The sequence below is a fragment of the Girardinichthys multiradiatus genome, chromosome 14, assembly GCF_021462225.1.
Source record: "Girardinichthys multiradiatus isolate DD_20200921_A chromosome 14, DD_fGirMul_XY1, whole genome shotgun sequence".
NCBI classification, from domain to species: Eukaryota; Metazoa; Chordata; class Actinopteri; order Cyprinodontiformes; family Goodeidae; genus Girardinichthys; species Girardinichthys multiradiatus.
Window position 1 is genome coordinate 25,914,914 of NC_061807.1, and position 20,192 is coordinate 25,935,105.

Genomic DNA, 20,192 nt, shown 5'->3' on the forward strand with positions numbered 1-20,192 from the left:
CATGAATCGGTGATGAACCTACCCCTTTTTGGAATAGATTTCTGAGATAAACTACTTTGCTGATGATATTCTGATTCATTTTCATGCACCTAAATAAGGCATAAACTCTTGAAACTCAAATATTTTCCATACTGCTGAACAATTCTTACTTTTTAATAAATAAAAAAATAAAGAAAACATACCAAGCTTGTTTGTCATTTCTATGTTGTTTTGCTGCTTTCACAATGTAAAATTCACTTTACAATCCAGTTTAGGAAAACACAACAAAATGTCATACACTTTAATAAGTACAGACAATATTTACAGTTTATATACACAAAAAGACACTGCCAACTTTGCTATCACAACTTCATACTTTTATAGATTATGAACTATTTACAGTGTGGATTTCATACGTTGTTTCCGAAATACATAATTTTTCTTAAAAATTATACTCAGTGAATTCAAGTAGACGTGCCTTGACACATACTAATCTATGATGATGGTATGGAGGTATGCAAGAAACACTTAAAAACAGGTGCATCATGGTCTGGGACACTGAAGAATACTTTTTTTCAAATGTACACATCTGTTGGAGCACACGTGAGCATCAACTTACATACTGTACAGGTTCATATGAGTCCGTGTAGTCATGTTTGTTCTCCCAAAGCTTTACACATTGTTTGGTCAACAGTGTTCAGTGAGAGCAAAGCAATTGGGGAATGCTGTCTGCTCTGTGTGTCAACTTAGCAGACTTGTTGCTTGTTATTCACTCTCTCCCATATGTTCTCTACTTTATTTTACCAGCAGAAAGTAAACAGGACATAGAAAATAAAAGACATTCACTGCCCAACCTCATTTTGTCCAAACGCTTCTAAAACAGAGAGCAAAAGAGAAAATGTTATCTTCATCCACTCTGTCCTCATAGCTTAATCACTTTTATTACACTACTCCCTTATAACCAGCATGATGAGACCTGGAAACCCCCTAAACTTCAGGTGCTGCTCCTCTCAGCTTGAGCCACACTTCATCCTGACTGCTGGTGGTTTATACATTATGGTATCTGCATTCCTTCACAGCTCGCTTGGGCTCTAGCTAACCGCTGCAGCACTTTCTCTCCTCCCCTGCTTCTTCAGCAGCTGGATCCGGTTGTGCACATAAAACTTGATGGCTCTCCAGTCTCGCTGGTTGCTCACCAGCAGGGGGCAGAGTTCCAGGCAGCGCTCACAGTCTGCCTTTGCAGGGACTCGCAGTTCCAAGAGGTTCTTCTTGAGGTGCGTCTCTACAGCTACGCGCTCCGCCTCAGACCAGGGTCGTTTCAGCACGCCGCGCTTTCCTGCGGAAAGGTGTAAACAAGGGAGATTTGTAGGTACACATATATAAACCTCTCAGTTTACGTGTTGCCATCAACAAACCTGATTACCTGATTTAACTGGAGCAGGTCTCCTTTTTTGGGCGTTAGCTAGAGGTGGGGGATTAACAGTGGGTGGAGGAACAGGTGTAGGTTTCTTCCTTGGTGGTCGGCCCGGTCCTTTCTTCTTTACCATCACCTCCGTCTTCTCCTTGATGTCTTCCTTTTCTTCATCTGCCTCCGAATCTTCAGAAAACGAATCTCCCGAGTTGCCAGACATCACTATTTAAAGATAGAGATGAACGTGACTCTGCTGCAGCAGCATGCATTATCAACTCATAAAGTTTATGTTAAATAACTTAAGTCTGTATCAAATGACTTATCGCATGCATGAATCTATTGCTGCATTCCTTATGAAATTACCAAACACAGCAGCTAAAGAAGAAGTAAATATGTGAATGCACAATTGCCTGTTGTTCAGTAACTTTGACACATTTATATAACAAATGCATTACAACCTCAGATGCATGAATTTGGATCCTATGAAACCTTCAAACAAAAAATAAATAAATCCTAAGCTAAAAACAGTGAAGCCATGGAGAACTTAAAGGTGAATTAAGCAATATTTAAACACGTTCTCCTGTATAAAAAAATAAAAAAAACCAAAGCTGTTGAACTGTTGCCTTCTGGAAAACAATTCAGAAGGCTGAGTAAACTTCAAGCACAAAGGCAGCTTTCTTCCATCATCTATTTATGTTTTGTACAATTACCTGCTCTGCTAGTGCCACTAAGAGCATAAAAACTCTCTGGGAGCAAAGAAGGTAAATGTTCACACAGTGAACAACTTCAGTGTATTTCATTGGGATTTCATGTGATACATCAACGCAGAGCAGTGGAAGGAAAAGGACAAATGCTTTTTTTGGTTTGATTTCAAGTCTCGTCACAGATTCTCAATTGGATTTGGGTCAACATCTTAACTGGACCATTCTAAGACTACCATCCATTGTTGTGCTGGCGTACTGGAAGGTGGAGCTTGGCCCCAGTCTAAGGGCTTTTACGGCCACAGGGGCCAGTTTCCTGGAACTGTCTGACGCTTCCCCGATGAAACGTACTTGAACCAAATGTCTGAATTTCCTCCTCAGGATGAAGTCAGGTTCTACCAAGCCCTGTTAATGACCTAATATTTGCTTCGGGTTTGCTGAAGCAGATGCATATCTAAACGTTGCAGGACACCAGCCTCAGTGAACAGGAGTTCAACACCCTTGGTCCAACAGGTTTTCATCCAGGATTGTCCTATATTTAGCTCCGTGCATCCTTCCATCAACACTCAACAGCTTCCATGTTCCTGCTAGAAACAAGCATCGCCCAAGCATGATGCTGCCACCACTGTGGAGACTGATGTGTTCAGGGTGAACATCGATTGTTCTCTACCCCGTTCTGCAGGGCCCACTGTCGTGCATGTTTTACATATGTCTCTGCTGATTAAAATGATTGCCCTTTTCTCCTCAGTATGTCATTAAGTGGTGCAGCAGCTTGTTAATAATCCATTTCTCCAAGTTTGATGTTCAGCAGCAAGGAAACACCTAAAACATGCAGGACAGTGGACCATGAGGACCAGGGTTGAGAAACACCGTCATACATTGCTTGTGACAAAATCCGAACAGGATGGCTTCCGATAGTTTTTTTCAACGAGGACCTTCTTCGCGCCTGTTATCATTGATGGCTTATCTGATTATCTGGAGCTTTCCTTGCTACCCTAAGCCTGCTTTAAACTTCTCCACAACTTCATCTCTGACCCATCTGCTGTGTTCTTTAGTCTTGATGCCGTTTGTTTTCTAATGTTCAGGCTCTTTACAACCATCGGGGGACTTCACAGAACAGCTGGAACAGCTGCACATAAATGCTAAAATCTACATATCCCTGCCCTTACGCTTCACAACTTTGCAATACTTTGTGTTTGTTACAGAAAACCCAAATAAAGTAGTAAGTCAAATGTTTGTAGTTGCAATGTGACAAAATGAGAAAAAGGTCAAGGGGTGTGAATACTTTTGTAAGAATGGCTGAAAACAGGGAGATTTTTCCCCAGACCATGTAAAATCCCTAATATTTACTTAATTCAGTAAAATAGAAGTACACACGTCACTCTATACAGAACTTATTTATCCCTCTTTACTGAAACAAAAAATGTTTCTGACTATGATGTTAACACTTTTGTCTATTGAATCATGTGAAGTTACCTAACTGAATGGAAATGTTTTTAGTTTAAAAAAAAAAAAAAAAGACAATATAAACAGGGTCGGGCTGGAAAAAAGTAGGCAGAAACTGATGTGATATAAACAGGAAAACTGTTGATGCATTTTCTTACCGTCTAACTCAAGGCAAATGTCCTGCAGGCTCATCCCCCTGAAAAGCACGCCCTCCCTCTCTCCATACAGAACAACGCGTCCAACTCGACCCATCAACGCTGGATCTCGTATGATAGAGCAGCAGTTCTGCGTCACGTGGTACTCCCGCTCCAGGAAGTCCTCCAGCCGTTTGATGGCTGCTCCCTGACCCTCTCCCTCCTCCAACAGTAGCAGCTGTGTGAGGATGGCCACCTGCCGCCGCACTCGAGTCGCTGTCAGGGCTCCAGCGTTTTTGGCCCCGCTGGCCCGGGCCAGGTTCCTTAGCAGGTCCGTGCCGCGGAGGGGGGTGGCAGGCGAGTGGTAGGGCCGGGAAAAGATGTAGGGGCTCTCAGGGTCCACGCCTACGTTGGGGCTGGTACGGAGGAGCAGGTCCAGGCAGGACTCACAGTGAGGCGGGAGAATGAGAGGCTGGACACGGCCTCGCTTGCCCAAGACCCCCGCCCGTGGGAGGTGACACAGGACCTGGCGCTCAAAGGGGGACAGGAAAGACTCCATGCCAGAGGGGGCGCTGGTGCTCGAGGTGGACGGCGGCGTGATCCGGTTGCGGTAGTCCTGAATAGTGAGCTTAGCCACCTCACATTCCCGGTGTCGATTGTAGAGGATGAGAAGGGAGAGGCTGGAGTGACAGAGCAGGCGCCAGGCCTCAGCAGAGTGAGGAGATCGAGTCAGAGAGAGGAAAGAGGAGTGCTGCTGGCGACGAAGGTAGATGATTAAACACGACAGGGAGGAGAGCAGGGGAGACATAGGCTGTCTGTGTTTGCTGGAGATAAAAAGATAGAGAATAAAAACTTTAAAACACAATAAATAAATGTTTCCAACCACAGAAAAAAATCCAACCACACCTTACAACTTCTCCATTCTTCTCTGGTGCATCCTCCTCCCCTCCACTCAGCTCCAGATCTTCATCTGGATCAATATCCGGCTCTGGAGTGGGAGGTGGCAGCAGCTCCTCCTGATTCCTCTCCACCTTCTGCTGCTCCTCGTTCTTTTCCTTCTTCATCTTCCGCCCTCTTTTTGGAGCAGAGGTCGGAGGTGGAGATGGACTTTTAACCCGAGAAACCAGTGGCGTTGAGGAGAGTTTTGCAGCTGGAAGAGGTACGTTGGGCCCCTTCTTTGCAGCTGTGGGCCGCGCTGATGAAGTTGGTGAAAGCGAGAGGGAGAAAGAGACACTGCCCGTGCTCGAGCGTGTAGCAGGCGATTCCCTCTCCCTGGAGAAGAGGGAGGACGGAGCTGGGTTGGAGGCAGAGGACTGCGGGACAGCAAAGGAATGGCTGGGAGGAGCAGAGGTGGTGGAGGATGAGGAGGGGTGTGGGGTGTTGCCGTTCGAGGAGCTGTGTGTGTGAAGATGTGCCAGCTCCATAGCAGTTCTGACCTCCGGCTGGTTGGCATGGTACTTCTCCAGGTGGCGCGCCAGGGAGCGGTAGTGGCGGCCGCAGTATGGACATTGCTGCCGCCGACTCACTGCGGCACCGCTGGAGCTGCCGATGTTTATGTTGATGTTATTGTTTATGTTAGTTGTTGGGGGCGCCAGGGTGCTGATGGGCGCCTGCGGCCGAGCTGGGGGAGTGATGGGCCCCGGGCGGGTGAAGGAGGAGCAGGGGCGCCCAGGTCCCCTGGAGGAGGTGGGCGCACTCTTCTTCTTGGAATTAATGGGTGCGGGCAGCTTGCGCTTCTTGCGGCGCCGAAGCATTCGGCCCCGTATCTCCTCGATTTCTTCCTCTTCATCATCATCGTCGTCGTCATCGTCATCCTCTTCCTCTTCGTCTTCCTCACGATCAGAGTCGCTGGGCTCAGAGTGGGTGAGTGGGGAGGACGAGGGTGACAGTGACCAGGAGGGGGTGAGGTAATCAGATACAGAGAGGGACAGCGGGTGAGGACCAGCGTCTTCCTCCTGGTTACAGAAAACAAAGAACCGGTGTCAACTTATAACTATCCTACAAGCATGACTGAACTACACTGCTGAACAAAATAAAGTTAACACTTAAACATCACAATATAACTCCAAGTAAATCAAACTTCTGTGAAATCAAACTGTCCACTTAGGAAGCAACACTGAATGACAATCAGTTTAACATGATGTTGTGTAAATAGACAACGGGGGGAAATCTTTGGCGATTATCAAGACTCACTCAATAAAGGAGTGGTTCTACAGGTGGGGACCACAGACCACTTCTCAGTACCGATGCTTTCTGGCTGATGTTTTGGTCACTTTTGAATGTTGGTGGTGCTTTAACACTCGTGGTAGCATGAGACGGACTCTACAACCCACACAAGTGGCTCAGGTAGTGCAGCTCATCCAGGATGGCACATCAATGCGAGCTGTGGCAAGAAGGTTTGCTGTGTCTGTCAGCGTAGCGTCCAGAGCCTGGAGGTGCTACCAGGAGACAGGCCAGTACACCAGGAGACGTGGAGGAGGACGTAGGAGGGCAACAACCCAGCAGCAGGACCACTACCTCCGCCTTTGTACAAGGAGGAACAGGAGGAGCACTGCCAGAGCTCTGCAAAATGACCTCCAGCAGGCCACAAATGTGCATGTGTCTGCACTAACGGTTAGAAACTGACTCCATGAAGATGGTATGAGGGCCCGACGTCCACAAATGGGGGTTGTGCTCACAGCCCAACACCGTGCAGGACACTTGGCATTTGCCAGAGAACACCAGGATTGGCAAATTCGCCACTGGCGCCCTGTGCTCTTCACTGATGAAAGCAGGTTCACACTGAGCACATGTGACAGACGTGACAGAGTCTGGAGACACCGTGGAGAGCGATCTGCTGCCTGCAACATCCTTCAGCATGACCGGTTTGGCAGTGGGTCAGTAATGGCCACACAGCCCTCCATGAGCTCGCCAGAGGTAGCCTCACTGCCATTAGGTACCGATATGAGATCCTCAGACCCCTTGTGAGACCATATGCTGGTGCTGTTGGCCCTGGGTTCCTCCTAATGCAGGACAATGCTAGACCTCATGTTTGGCAGCTGTCATTTATTAAATGATGCCAGAGACAAATAAGTCTGCAGACTGAACACACTACATATTCAGGACAAGCAGAAAGGATCAATTTATTTAAAATATTCTTTTAAAAATATTTAAAGTTCAAAATACCATGAAATGAAACTGCAAAAACATGTACTGAATATTTAGGTGGACTGTTTATATTTAAATGAAATAGTTATACATATACGACCAATTTTTCTACAGCAAAACTGTGACTATGAAATTCTTCTGCTCTCCTGCTCACCAGCTTGTTATGGTGCTATACTCCATTTTATTTTATTTGGTTGTTTGTAAATTTTTGTTTGTTCCCGTTATTCATATTGAAGCATAAATGTTATTACTGAAGGTTTCAAGGAATAGGAATAATTCCTTTTTAGTACAAAGATGTTTGTCATCAAGTTTCTAATATCAGGATTTATACACAGTCAGAATTCCATACTTTTCAAGATTCAATTTTTACCTTTTTTTCTTCGCAATTTAAGTACATTCTGTATATTCAAGTACAAAATATTAACCTTAAACTGCTTCAATAATTAAGTTCCACAAATCATAAAACAAAAATAATGCAGAAATAGATTTTTGGAGTGGGGGATACGGACAATTTACTGCGTTGTCATTATCTGAACTAAAATAAATTAGCAAGTATTTTACTTGTAAGGATTTGTAAATAATTACTGGACCATCCTACATTTGAAGCTGATTCTTTACAACAAACTGTGAACACTGAAACCCAGCTGTTTTAGGCCTAGTCCTAGTATACCGGGCCCATTGGTGGCGCTGTGACACTGTCACAGAAACGCCGCGGCTGTTCTGACAACATAGGTGAGGTAAACGCAGCAACATGGTGGCAAAGAGACGCATGAGGTTACAGAGAGAGGTGGAGTTACAACGTCATTGTTTCAGAAAAGATGCGTTTCACATTTACTCACAGAAACAGGAAACTGTTTTTAAATGTTTTTACTCTGGGACCCGGTTTCAAAAATGATTGTTTTTGGTCTCCTAAAATGCCTGACCCATGTGGATGCAACTCCTAAACAACAAACTACGTTTGTGGATACACCTGAGCTCGTCCCCGTGCTTTCACTCTAACCAGATCAACCTGAAGTTAAAAGGTGCCGCTAGTCCAAAAGTAGAAGTCAAATAGTCTTTTTTTGGATTTTTCAATGACAGTGCTTTCAGCGAGAGGAGAAATAAAATACGGGGAAAATGTTGGTTGAGACGCAGCAAATTAAAGATAAAGCATCTCATTTATTTGTCGTCAATGGAAAATGTAACAAAAAAAATAAATTTCCACACAGTTTTAGTTTTGCCATAATTATCCAGATCTGGACAATTATCTAAAGCGAAATATACACTTTAACTTTTTAAGAGTAGGAACCCTGTGATTCTGATGTCAATGTTCCCTTTGTGAAGCCTTAGGGGAAGTTGTATCCCAGTTCGTCTGCTCTGTCGATGATTTCGACAGATTGTTATTAAACCATAACCACAGGTACACCGGTGCAAGAAATCTGACAAGTTGTTACAAAATATAAAGTATAGCCACATGCTACACTTGATGCTCTTTGTTGGTTGAAATATACTCGCTTTACTTTAAATGCTTTCTGCCGTCTCAGATCCTGCGTTTGATGGACAATAATAATAATGAAAATAAAACGATAACTTTTTTATAGAGTGGTTTCAATTACAGATTTAATGGTAATTTCCTTTTATAATGGTAATACAGTCCGTTTTATCACGGTATTCATTAAAACCATGTCATCCCGTCTTTTCATCGTTAGTTTGCACTTTTAACCCGCTTCACACAGAAAATAACGCCATCTGCTACTCTTACAATTCCCCCTAGAAGGTTAGCTGCTCACCAATGCATTCTCCCCCCAGTCCGTCAGGCTGTAGTCCACAGTTATTTCCTCCCCTTTTGCGATGTCGCGGATCGCTATGACGACCAACCGCACCTGGGTCCCACAATGGACTTCTCTAATACGGCAGTTGGGAGGCGGGTGGAAGAGAACGGGTCCTCGAACACCGCTTGCTCCCTCCTCTCCCAGCTCAGGAACACTGTAACAACACACGAAGTACATTAAGCAACGAGACAGATTCCCCCGGCTAAAAATGCTTTACAGAAAAGCGGTCAGGGTTGTTCTTTACCAGAGCTGGGTGGGGTCAGGTAGGTAGTAGGGACTGCCAGGAGGAGGGAGGCGGTCTTCAGCACCTTCTGGGTACTGCCCATCACCTGCAAGAGAGTAAACTGTTTGTTTACAGCAACTATGTTTGAAAGACAGAAAGTAGAACACAGCACAACGAATAAAGACAGTAACAACAGATGGCAGGTTGTGTGTGTGTGTGTGTGTGTACCCGGGCTGTAGCTGTGCTCTGACATGCTCTCCTCCTCCTCATCTTCTGTTACATACGCTCGATCACACACCTTCACAGGTGTCCCCTTCCTTTTTCTCCCACACACGCGGCTGTAAAAAGAGAAAAGACTTTGTTTAGTGTAAAGTCACCTTTATACAAAGACAAATTAGGGTGTGCAGGAGCAAAGCGAAGCAATAACAGAGATCTTCTTCTAGAATTTGTTTCAACCAGGCGTTTACTGGTCCAAATTGATTTCTGTCGGCTTCTTTGTTTATCCCACTTACTGATTTCAAGGTCCTTTTATGAAAGACTATAAACTCATTGCAAATGTCGAGTTGTTTCAACAATTAAAACGTAACAAAAACAGACTGAAACAGTAGGAAATAAATATTTGATGATATTTATAGAGCAGGACATAAAACATTTCGGTTTTCCAGTATTTGACTTTACAGACAGGACATCGGAGCTGGTCAGGGGAAAACCCTCTGATTTCCATCACTGGGTCATTTATTGGAGCTTTACAAGTTTCCATTAAAAGGCTGCGAAACCATAAACGTAACTATTAAAGTTGCTGTTTTAGCAGCATAGCTAGTGAACAGGCGTTCATTCAAACCCCCAAACCTATTTGCACCTGTAAACAAACCGTTTCACAAATCTTGTACTTAATTGTATCTTATTTTCTGCACATATTCCACCTTTTGTAATTGACTATGGTTCGGAGCTGTGTTTGGATCAGTTTACTTTTATGAAATATCTCATATTATTTTCAGTTTTTATTAAATAAATATAGGCAAGTCAGAAATGGTCAATCCAGCACCTAACATAGACTTAAAATCTTGACATCCCTGTCAAATATTACATTATTTTAACTTCTTTTTCCAAAAAAAAAAAAAAAAAACAGAATCAGCACCTAAAACTATAAAATACTGTATGTTTAAAGTGCCAACCTGAGACATGACAAAAATAAAAAAGTTCTTATTTATTATTTATGTATTTATAAATAAAAACAATTCAGGGGTTTCAAGATTATATATGTTGATAATAAACTGAATAAAACAACAGGCCTCAGTTTAGATATAGGTGCAACTCTAGTTGTTACAGAATATATATTTTATTTCACCCTTTACTTATAATGTAAAAATAAAGATTATAATGCACTTCCATGTACTTATAAAATTGCTCGACTTGTGTATTAGCGATGCACAATTTTACTAAATCGTGACACCGTGATATAATAGATATGATCATGATTCAACCATTTTTTTTTACCACTCTATTTCTCCACCGCTTTCCCTGAGTTTTTTGGCAGCAGGTCTATATTAGTTGTGGACATAACATAGAGTGAAAGTCCAACCAAGTGGCCAAATGCATTACTGAGGTATTATAAGCTACCAAATATTGCATACAAGCAGTCCATTGTAATTGCAATATTGCACACAACAAAGATTGATATCCAATGTGTGGTGCAACTCTAGTGAACAATTTTTATATAAACCTACTGCCTATAAATATAAATGGATGTTGAGCTCATTACTTGAAATAAAATAAAACATTCGTGTGACTTCCAATAAAAATCACATTTACTTTAATAGCTGCTAGTTTAATAATTGCAATAATAAATGTTATTACTTTTGGTCAGGTAAAATGAACCTAAGGGTAGCTGGATCAAAAGCTGGCCTTATGTTATAGAAGATTCAGGCAATCGATATATTGCAAACAGGATGCAGCGAGTAAACGCGCTGATTGCTGCTAATGGCCGTGATTTTTCCAATCACAGCACCAATAGTGGCCCCACCCCTTCATTCAATCACTCAGACTGTGCGACTTGCCGTTTCAAAAGGATCATTAGCGCAACAACGCGTCCCTTATTCACTGAGCCCTGTGACAGTTAACTGTTTTAGGACGGATTTTCTTGGTAGTCAGCAACTTTGTTTACTCAACGCAAAAACATGCTCGTCAGTCGTGAGGTAGTTGGTAGTTTCAGAAGGACATGTTGGCCAACATGAGTTCCTAAAACCTGACAGATGTGGGAGACAGCTGATTAAGAGGTTTAAATAGCGACTGATTCCTGTGAGGATAATGCTAACATGAATGCTAAACCACGGCTAGCCTGTTAGCTTCTAGCAGCAGCTAGCTAGGACCTCTCCGAGGTCTAAACATCAGAATTAAAAATGTTCTTCTCTCAATGCAAAGCCAGCCGTCTGAAAGGGAGACGCGCCCCTCCAGTGTTCACCGCCTGCAGCCAATAAACAGATAAAATTCCCTTTCCCCTTCTCCATTTTCTGCACCATAACACCGAAAGCATGCACGCGAACACTGGCTTCTAACGTTAACTACAAGTACGTGCACGCTCCCAGCGCGTGCGCATGTGGCTCTGGTGTTTTGTGTGGTGAAAACAACGGCTCGCGACGACCCGCCGGTTTTTGTCGCCGCACTCACTCACCCCCGTGGCGGTGGCGGCTTGCTCCCATCCCCGTCGCTGTCGAGGGTCGGGGGCTCCCGGTAATCAAAAGGCGACCGTACGCTCTCCGCCATTAGGACTGCCTTCACTACCTCTGGCGCTCCGGTAGATTGCACAGCGCGCATGTGCACAACATCCTTCGAGGTTCTACTGGTAAAATGGGGTGCACCCCACCCCCTTTAAAGATGTGGACATAATAATAATAATAATCATAGAATAAAAAATGAAAACATGAAATATAAAAATAGCACTATTAACAACGAGATTACAAGTAAAAAAAAAAAAAAAAAGTTAAATCAACAATAAAATGATCAGAATAAAATACGTATCATTTTTGAAAACGTTTAATGGGTTTGAACAAACGCATTAAAGTGTAGTAGTGAAATCAGTGTTTTTTGTGCTTTATTTAAAGCTTTTCTGTTACCCTCATCTGCTAGAAAAGTAAATGCCAAATTCATTATGATCTCCACTGCTCTAACAGTAACACTTAAAAAAGTCTTAGTGACTATTATTTTCACCATGCAACTGGTATCTAGTCCATCAAATGAATTACGATAAACCACTGTTAAGGCTTCATTATGCATCAGAATACATATGTTTTGCATAAATATTTTCAGTGTAATGGTTTTCTGAGTGTGGCTCATTCTAGCTCACAGGTTCAAGCTAAAACAAATCGAAACTAAAAATGTTTTTTTAATAGGAAATTAAAAAGAATCAAAGCATGTGAAATGTACTTTATCTTTCAGGGAAATATACATATACTTAGATACTTCTAACAAATCTCTTATGCTTTGAAAGTTTAAAACATTTTGTTTTGTTATCAACATTACACTAGTTTTTTTTTTTTTTTTTAATCCATTAACCATTCAGAGAATATATAATTATTTTTGCTAAATTATGTTCGTTTTAATCTGCGGTGCTCGATGGAATCTGTCTTGCCAAATAAAGAAGTTAAGAACAATCAAAACCATTGGAGAAAGACAACATGGGTTGTAGGTGCGGCAAAAAAAAACCCCCAAAATCTTATATGGCCAATTTTACTCAATGTCAACACATCTGAAAGACTCAGCATCTTAACAAATTTTAATACCAGGTCCACTTCAAAAATGTTACATTTTCACTGAGTAGTGAAATCAGACGAGTTTTGTCAGTGTGGTGTTGTATAAAATGCATCCTTTTCAACCTCTGTTCGTAGTTTGTAAACACTTGCGTTATTCCACCATTCTGACCAGGAATTAGAGTAGCCGTATTTTGGTGGGGTACTTCCGGGTAAATACAGGCTAAAACAAGACAAAACAAAAACAGTAAGGGAAGAAAAATTTAATGAATTAAAGGCTAGTGATTTTGGATATTTCTACAACTTATAAGGCACTTTCAAGTCAAAAACCTTTATCTGCTTCATGATATGATTTTCAACTTCAATGCATTGGATTTTTTTAGCATGTGAATATTTCTAGGGTAAACATATTAAGCCTAGTTAGCTGAATTTAGTTCGCCATTTTACATCATCACACCACAGAGACTAATAGAAAAACTCCTCATATTTAGTCTGCATATTGGCACCTGTCTATGGATTCTAAACTTCCTAACAGACAAAATGCATTCAGTCTGCACTGGACAATCTCCAACTTCATCACACTGAGCAAAGGGTCCCCTTAAGGTTGTGTGCTCAGTCCACTACAGTACATCCTATTAACACACAACTGTACAGGAAAATATGAGCAATACATTTGCAGACAGTAATGGGAATCATTCATGGAGGGATGAATCAGTGTACAGAGAAAGTCAAACAGCTAGAGGGCAGAGACAAGAGCCTTGAGCTCAACATGGACCAAACAAAGGGGATGATTATTGACTTCCGGAGGGTTGAGATAAGCAACATCCCTTAGCGTTAGCAACCCTGCACTAATGCTGATACTGTGAAATGGACCCAGCAGAGACTGCAATTCTTGAAAAAAAAAAACTGAATCAAATGGTACTCCCTTACCAGCCTCACAATATTCTGTAGAGCTGTGGCTGAGGGTGAATCGCAGAATGGTACTCCAGTTGCAGCAAAGCAGAAAAGTGTGTCCTGCAGAGGATAATAAAGTGATCTGAGAAGGTCATAGGAATGTCCCTACCCTCTGTCCAGGATGTTTCAGCTACTGCAGGAATAGTTCTGTGAGCATTGTCTGACACGTCTCCCACCTTCTCCATTAACTTTCTGAACTCCAGCCATTGGGTAAATGGTACTGCAATATCATAAGAGGAACCTGACTGCGACAGTCTTCCACTACAAGCTGTTAAAATGGTGAACTAGGGTCAAGGCGCTGGTAGTGTAGGGGCTAAGCAAGCGACCATGTGCAGAGGCTTTAGTCCTCGATGCAGCTGTCCTGAACCCGGCGACCTTTGCCGAATGTCTCCCCCTCTCTTTGCCCTCTTTCTTGTCTACCTACTGTTGAAAAATTAAAAATAAAAGGCCTGTAGTGCCACAAAAAAAAAAAAATTGCTGAGCTAGTTAAATCAAATCACTGCAATTTTTTGTAGTTTTTATAAGTTAGTGCTTTCGACTGAATGATTTTGATCTTTAAGTATACAATCAATAGAAGTTAATTTTATGCAGGACATGATGATGGGATAATTTATCTTATTGTAATTTTATGCAAGCTGACAATTGCTCACTTCCATGTTACACTATTCTCAAACCTACGCTAACAAATTTACACCTACCCAACCCTCTCTGGAAAGTTATGCCTTTATAATGCTTTTTCAATAAAATAAAAAATAGATTTTGAGTCATAATTTTACACAAGCATTACTGCAGCATGCTGACCTGCAAATAAAACACAAAGATTAGGATTGGTGTTTTTAATTTCCATCGCACATTCTGTTGATATTCACAGAAATAAGCAAAGCACAGCATTCAGAAAGTCGCAGTATCATTACTTCTATAGTGAGTCATCATTCACTCAGTTAGTGCACCTGGCTATAGTAAAAAGAGTGGTGCATAGTATTTGATTTTTTTGGCTTCATCATGAAAAAAAACCCAAAACAGTTTAATACAGCAGTTCTGATACCATTTCCTGGCCTCAAGACAAGGGGGTGGGAGTGCACACAGTTGGTCATAAACGTGAACAGTTTAGCAGCACATTCAAGTATAACATCAGGAGAGAACTAGGTGAACAAACCAGCAAAAACATGACACCATGTCACAGATACATACGACGAGCCTCCAGGACATCACAACACATCTGATTTGCAATCATTTAGGTTAAATACATATTTGATGCTTGTTAAAATCTATAAATGACTACACAATCAGCTGCACATATAAGTCACAGTTCATCAGTTGTGGATTTTTGGCTAAATATTATATATATATATATATTTATATATAGTCATTACGTGAAATCTGTTTAAATAAAAATTTACATACAGCATTGAAAAAGAAAGAGAAACTCAGTAACCTCTTACAGCAAACCAGTTTCCAAACACTGCAGGCATTTTCTCTGCCAAACATGGCAAACCAGAGGTCACTTTAGCACTTGCTGTGGAAATACCAGTGTCTGGGAAAAGCTGTTTACAGAACTTTGTTAAAGGGGCTTAGTAGTGTTTTAAGTAGTTTTTCCACCTCAAGTGTTTACAGTGATCATCTGTTTACATGTTTAAATAGCAATACATAGAAGGGGAGGCTGGTTGGTAGTGATGAATAAGTTGCTCCTAAAACATTGCTGGGATCAGATCTCCGCTGTTCCTTCCCTCTCTGTGTGTAATACATGGAGGGTCTTTGCAGCATGGTCAGCCCAGTGGACGAGCTCCAGCAGCACGCGGTAGGTCCACATTTTGAGGCCAAAAATTCCCCCGGCGCCATCCACTTCCTAGACAGTGGAGGAGGAAAACAAGATATCCCATGTCTGTCAGTAGGCACAGATAACGCGATGGAATCATTCTGTATTCAGGCCATGTTAAAAAAAAAAAACTAAATTCCACCCAGTTACGAATCTGTCGAGCTACATGAGCTCACCGACTGGGTTATGTCAACAAACTGGGGATACAGCTGGGAGGAGATCACTCTTTATACAAACAACATTGGAAAATAACAGCAACAGAGGGGAAACTAAACTCAAGGGTACAAAAACAAAGCAGATTGCACATAATTGTTAATTGAAGAAAAGTCAAAATGGAAAAGTTTTTTTCATCCATCAAGTAAACCTCATGATTTAACAGCTTGTATACCCTCCTTCAGCACCAGCTTGAAGAAGCCATTTTGTGTATAACTTTTAGTCTCAGACCATGTTGGAGGAATACAGACCGGTTTAAATTCCCAACATGGTTTCAGTTTATTTGCAAGCATTAACATTTACACTGGAGGTCTCGACCACCCAAACACCTTGACTCTTAATTATTTAGGCATTCTGTTGCAGATCTGCTGATGTATTTGGCAGATGGCCTCAGGTTACTCCTTGCACAAAGGCGGAGGTAGCAGTCCTGCTGCTGGGTTGTTGCCCTCCTACGTCCTCCTCCACGTCTCCTGGTGTACTGGCCTGTCTCCTGGTAGCGCCTCCAGGCTCTGGACACTACGTTGACAGACACAGCAAACCTTCTTGCCACAGCTCGCATTGATGTGCCATCCTGGATGAGCTGCACTACCTGAGCCACTTGTGTGGGTTGTAGAGTCCGTCTCATGCTACCACGAGTGTGAAAGCACCATCAACATTCAAAAGTGACCAAAACATCAGCCAGAAAGCATAGGTACTGAGAAGTGGTCTGTGGTCCCCACCTGCAGAACCACTCCTTTATTGAGTGAGTCTTGATAATCGCCAAAGATTTCCCCCTGTTGTCTATTTGAACAACATCATGTGAAACTGATTGTCAATCAGTGTTGCTTCCTAAGTGGACAGTTTGATTTCACAGAAGTTTGATTTACTTGGAGTTATATTGTGTTGTTTAAGTGTTCCCTTTATTTTTTTCAGCAGTGTATATACATGGCCTTTATGGGCGACAACTAAGATCACTGCTGAGGTCTTTCCACCTTGGCTTTGGGTTAACACACCTGTATGCTCCAGATCTGCAAACTGTATATTATTTTAATCACGACTGTCTCTTTAAGAAGGGGTTCTCTGCAGACTGAAAGTGGGCATTTCTCTACTTGGGATTATTTTCTTTGACCTTACCAAGGGTGTTCTCAACCTAAACTCTCCATTCTGAGGTGAAGTTGAACCTGAACGCCGTCTTAGATCGATTATTAGCTACTTCATGACAAATATTAACCAATATTTCCTCTCCAGAACAGTTCAGAATCTGTGTGCTGCAGACTGATGGTCATGCATACATCCACCTTTTGTATCTGTGAAATAATTTGTGTCTTTTAAAAATACTCAGAAGTATAAATAATACCTCTGCGTCTGCTTTTTCTCACAGTTGTTGTAATACCAAAGAGATAACAAGCAGCGTCTTAAAGATACTACTCGAGTAATTTATTTATTTTTCTAACAAATGTTCACTGACAATAAAAACACACCTTGGTGATAAAGCATGGATTGTCATTGTAGAATATCAAAAAATGCTTTGTTTTTAAAATGTGCCATGAAGAAAAAGAACGGCCAGTTCTGCTTTGTGTGTATTGGGCTCGATCACATCACAAGAGGCAGACGAATCATGCCGTTTAGCTGGCATTTGTAATTGTAATTATAAGATCTCTTATAATGAAATCTGCCCATCCCAGTCTGCTTTGGTCCTCCTCATAAACCGCTTACATGTGTTTAAAAAAGGAAAATACAAATGGATGCAGTTAACAGAACTAATCCAAAACCTCGGCCTGTGACAGTCTGTTTTCAGGAGCGTTTATTTAACAACATCAATGTATTTTATACCAACATAAACAAACACATGATTGTGAAGAGGAAGGAGAAGCATTCATTATTTTCAAAATTGTTTACAAATTTATCTAAAAAGAGCAGAGAAGGATGGATTTAGGTCTAAACTTTGACTAGCCCATTGTAACACTTAAATATGCTTTACAAGGTACTGTAATGATTTACAGCAAAACAAGCATAGAAACTAACCATCACGTGTTCTGTAGGTCACAAGTGATATCGAAAATTGAGGTTGATTGAATTTACAGAAAGGTCTGGCTAGTGGCTTAAATCCTAAATAAGATGGGGCAGTTTGTACGTTACCTCATTACACTGGTGATTTGGAGTCACTTCCAGGGTCCCATCTTCGTCCCCCACCAGATCTCTGGTGCTGTGGAGCAGGTGCCCCAGCCGAGTTTGGACATTTTCCTTCAGGGTCTCATAGTTGCGTTCCAGCTTGCCCCACTCCTCCTCCTCCTTCTGGATGACACAGTGAAGCAGCCCCAGACACTGTCGCAGAGCTGAGTGCAGCAGCTGCACTTGCTCCTCTGTACTAGGCTCTTCTGCCTCTGGGGAGAGAGACACCATCCGTCCATCGTCTGGGGCGTGGTCCAGTAAGAAGGTCTCCCTTTCTTTCTATGGAAAAAGAATCAGACATGGTCTTGAGGAAGTAATGGTGAGAATTGGTCTACATCATGTAAAGTGCAACGATTCTGATGATGCTGCCCTTTTTAATTATCTTTATTTCAAATGAAGTGGAATGTGAACACTATGTCAAAATAACACTGACTGATTGATCGATTAAAATGTAATGAATGAAGCCCACAGGCAGGAAAATTGCGAACAACCATCTATCCTGGAGACCAGAGAAATAGGGGCGGATAGTGTCCTTAAATATGATTACATTTTGGACCTATAGGAACGCTCAGCTCCACCTTTCTTGTGTTCAACGTCTGGTGTAAAACCCAAACACAGAAATGCGACAGGTCGCTAGTTGTTTCCGCACACAGGGACAAGCCGCATTTAACGGGACAGTCTGTGGGTCACACCGACAAGGAACCATTAGAAACAGCCCGGAGAGCGAGCTAACTCACGTATAGCTGTAGTAGCTGGGTACATTCGTGGTGCAGCTGCCGGGCCAGGGCCACGGCTCTCCCGGTCCGCGTCGAGCCAGGCACCGGTGAGTCGGGGGCGGTTAACGGTTGCTGCTCCTCCTGCTCTGCCATTTGGACTCAGTCCCGGTCGATAAACCAGGGGTGAACACTGAGCCGAGAAAAAAAAAAATCGGAATATATCACCGAAAAACAGTCACCTTTACTCACCTTCACCTAATAAAAAAAAAAAAAAAGAAAAGAAAACACGGAATGTGGCTGGTAGAGCGTCAGCCGCAGCGGCGAGTTGGATCGGTGTTCATTGTGCCGTGAACGCAACGCGAGGGGATTTAATTGGTTCCGCAAGCCAGAGGGGCGTTCAAGGGAGGGGGTAACGATAAGTGATGGTGGAGGGGGGATCAGGAGTGAGCACTTAATCCTTCGTTAAGGCCACCAGCCCCTCTAATCGATATGTAAAGTTTATTTATCTTTTTCCTACTCTAAACTACACGGTTTGTTATAAAAGCACAGTTTAGTATGTAAAATCCTTTCAATATAAAACGTGGAATGCTTTTTAAAAATAAATAAATAAATCCTTGCTTTCGGAGAAAAAAAGCCTCAGGAATGATAGGAATGCAAATAATCTAGTGCAACGGTTCCCAGACTCGCAATTCACAAAGTAACAGCGGAAGTGACTTGTGGCCCCAACCATGTGCACAAAACGTCCACCTAAACCAGGGGTCAGCACCTTTTACAATCCGAAGAACTATTTTTGCTCTCTCTCCAGCTAAATAACATTTGCCTGGAGCCGCGAATCAACATAGCTCATGGAAAAAACAAACAAAGCTCAAGTCATATAAATAATACATCTTACATAAAAGTAGTAAGTCTTATGGTTCCATTGATAAACCAGTTATGAATATTTCAGGTTTTTAGAATAAGGAAAGAGACTTAACTTTTACAGAAAGAGAAAGAATACATTTACCTGATTAGTAAACTCCATATAGAGTCATATTCCGTAAATTAGAATATGTGCTTTAAAAAGTTTTTAATATAACAACCTTTAAGTAGGTATTAATCATCATGTTTTTTTTAAGCCCACATTCCTTTATTAAAATGTTTTTATTGGTCTGATGTTGCCTAATATTCTAATGTTAATTTTTATGCTTTTGTTGGCTGAAAGTAAAAAAAATCATCATAATTAATAGAAATAAAGGCTTGACACAGAAAACATTGTAAAGGAAGATGCTTTGGTCAGATGAAATCAAAATTCAAATTTGCGAGATAAATGCAAAACATTGTGACTGAAAACTAGCAGCAGAACAAGTCCCCTAAACATGTTGCCAGAGCTACAATGGAATGGCTTAGATCAAAGCATATCAGTCTATTAGAATTGCTCAGTTAAAGTCCAGACCCAAATATAACTGGAACTCTATGGCAAGACCTTAAAAAATGATGTTCACAGTTTGAACTATTTTGCCAAGAGGAATGGGCAAACACTTCAGTCACAGGTGGTAGAGTCGTACCCCAAAAGACTTTATTGCCCATTATTGCTGGATTACAGTAATAAGGGGGTTCTCAACAAAGGGAGGCTGAATAAAAATGCACACCACAATTTTCTGGACTCCTCAAGCTCCTTTAACAAAAATCAAAAAATACAGATTGTTATTTGTAAAAAAGGTATTTGAAATCTATGTGGCATTTTCTTTCCAATTAAGCACTATCT

At 41.8% G+C, this 20,192-nt stretch overlaps 1 protein-coding gene across 1 annotated transcript; it reads right to left on the reverse strand.

The window, feature by feature from the left end:
- Positions 1–266: 266 nt before the first annotated feature.
- LOC124881149 lies at positions 267–11,680 on the reverse strand. The gene is made up of 8 exons (XM_047386680.1): positions 11,524–11,680; positions 9,081–9,190; positions 8,874–8,958; positions 8,588–8,783; positions 4,578–5,626; positions 3,696–4,495; positions 1,403–1,612; positions 267–1,315 (listed from the first exon to the last, which is right to left on the reverse strand). The coding sequence occupies exons 1-8, from the start codon at positions 11,664–11,666 to the stop codon at positions 1,071–1,073; spliced, it is 2,838 nt and encodes a 945-aa protein (XP_047242636.1). The 5' UTR covers positions 11,667–11,680; the 3' UTR covers positions 267–1,070.
- Between the last annotated feature and the right edge of the window lie 8,512 nt (positions 11,681–20,192).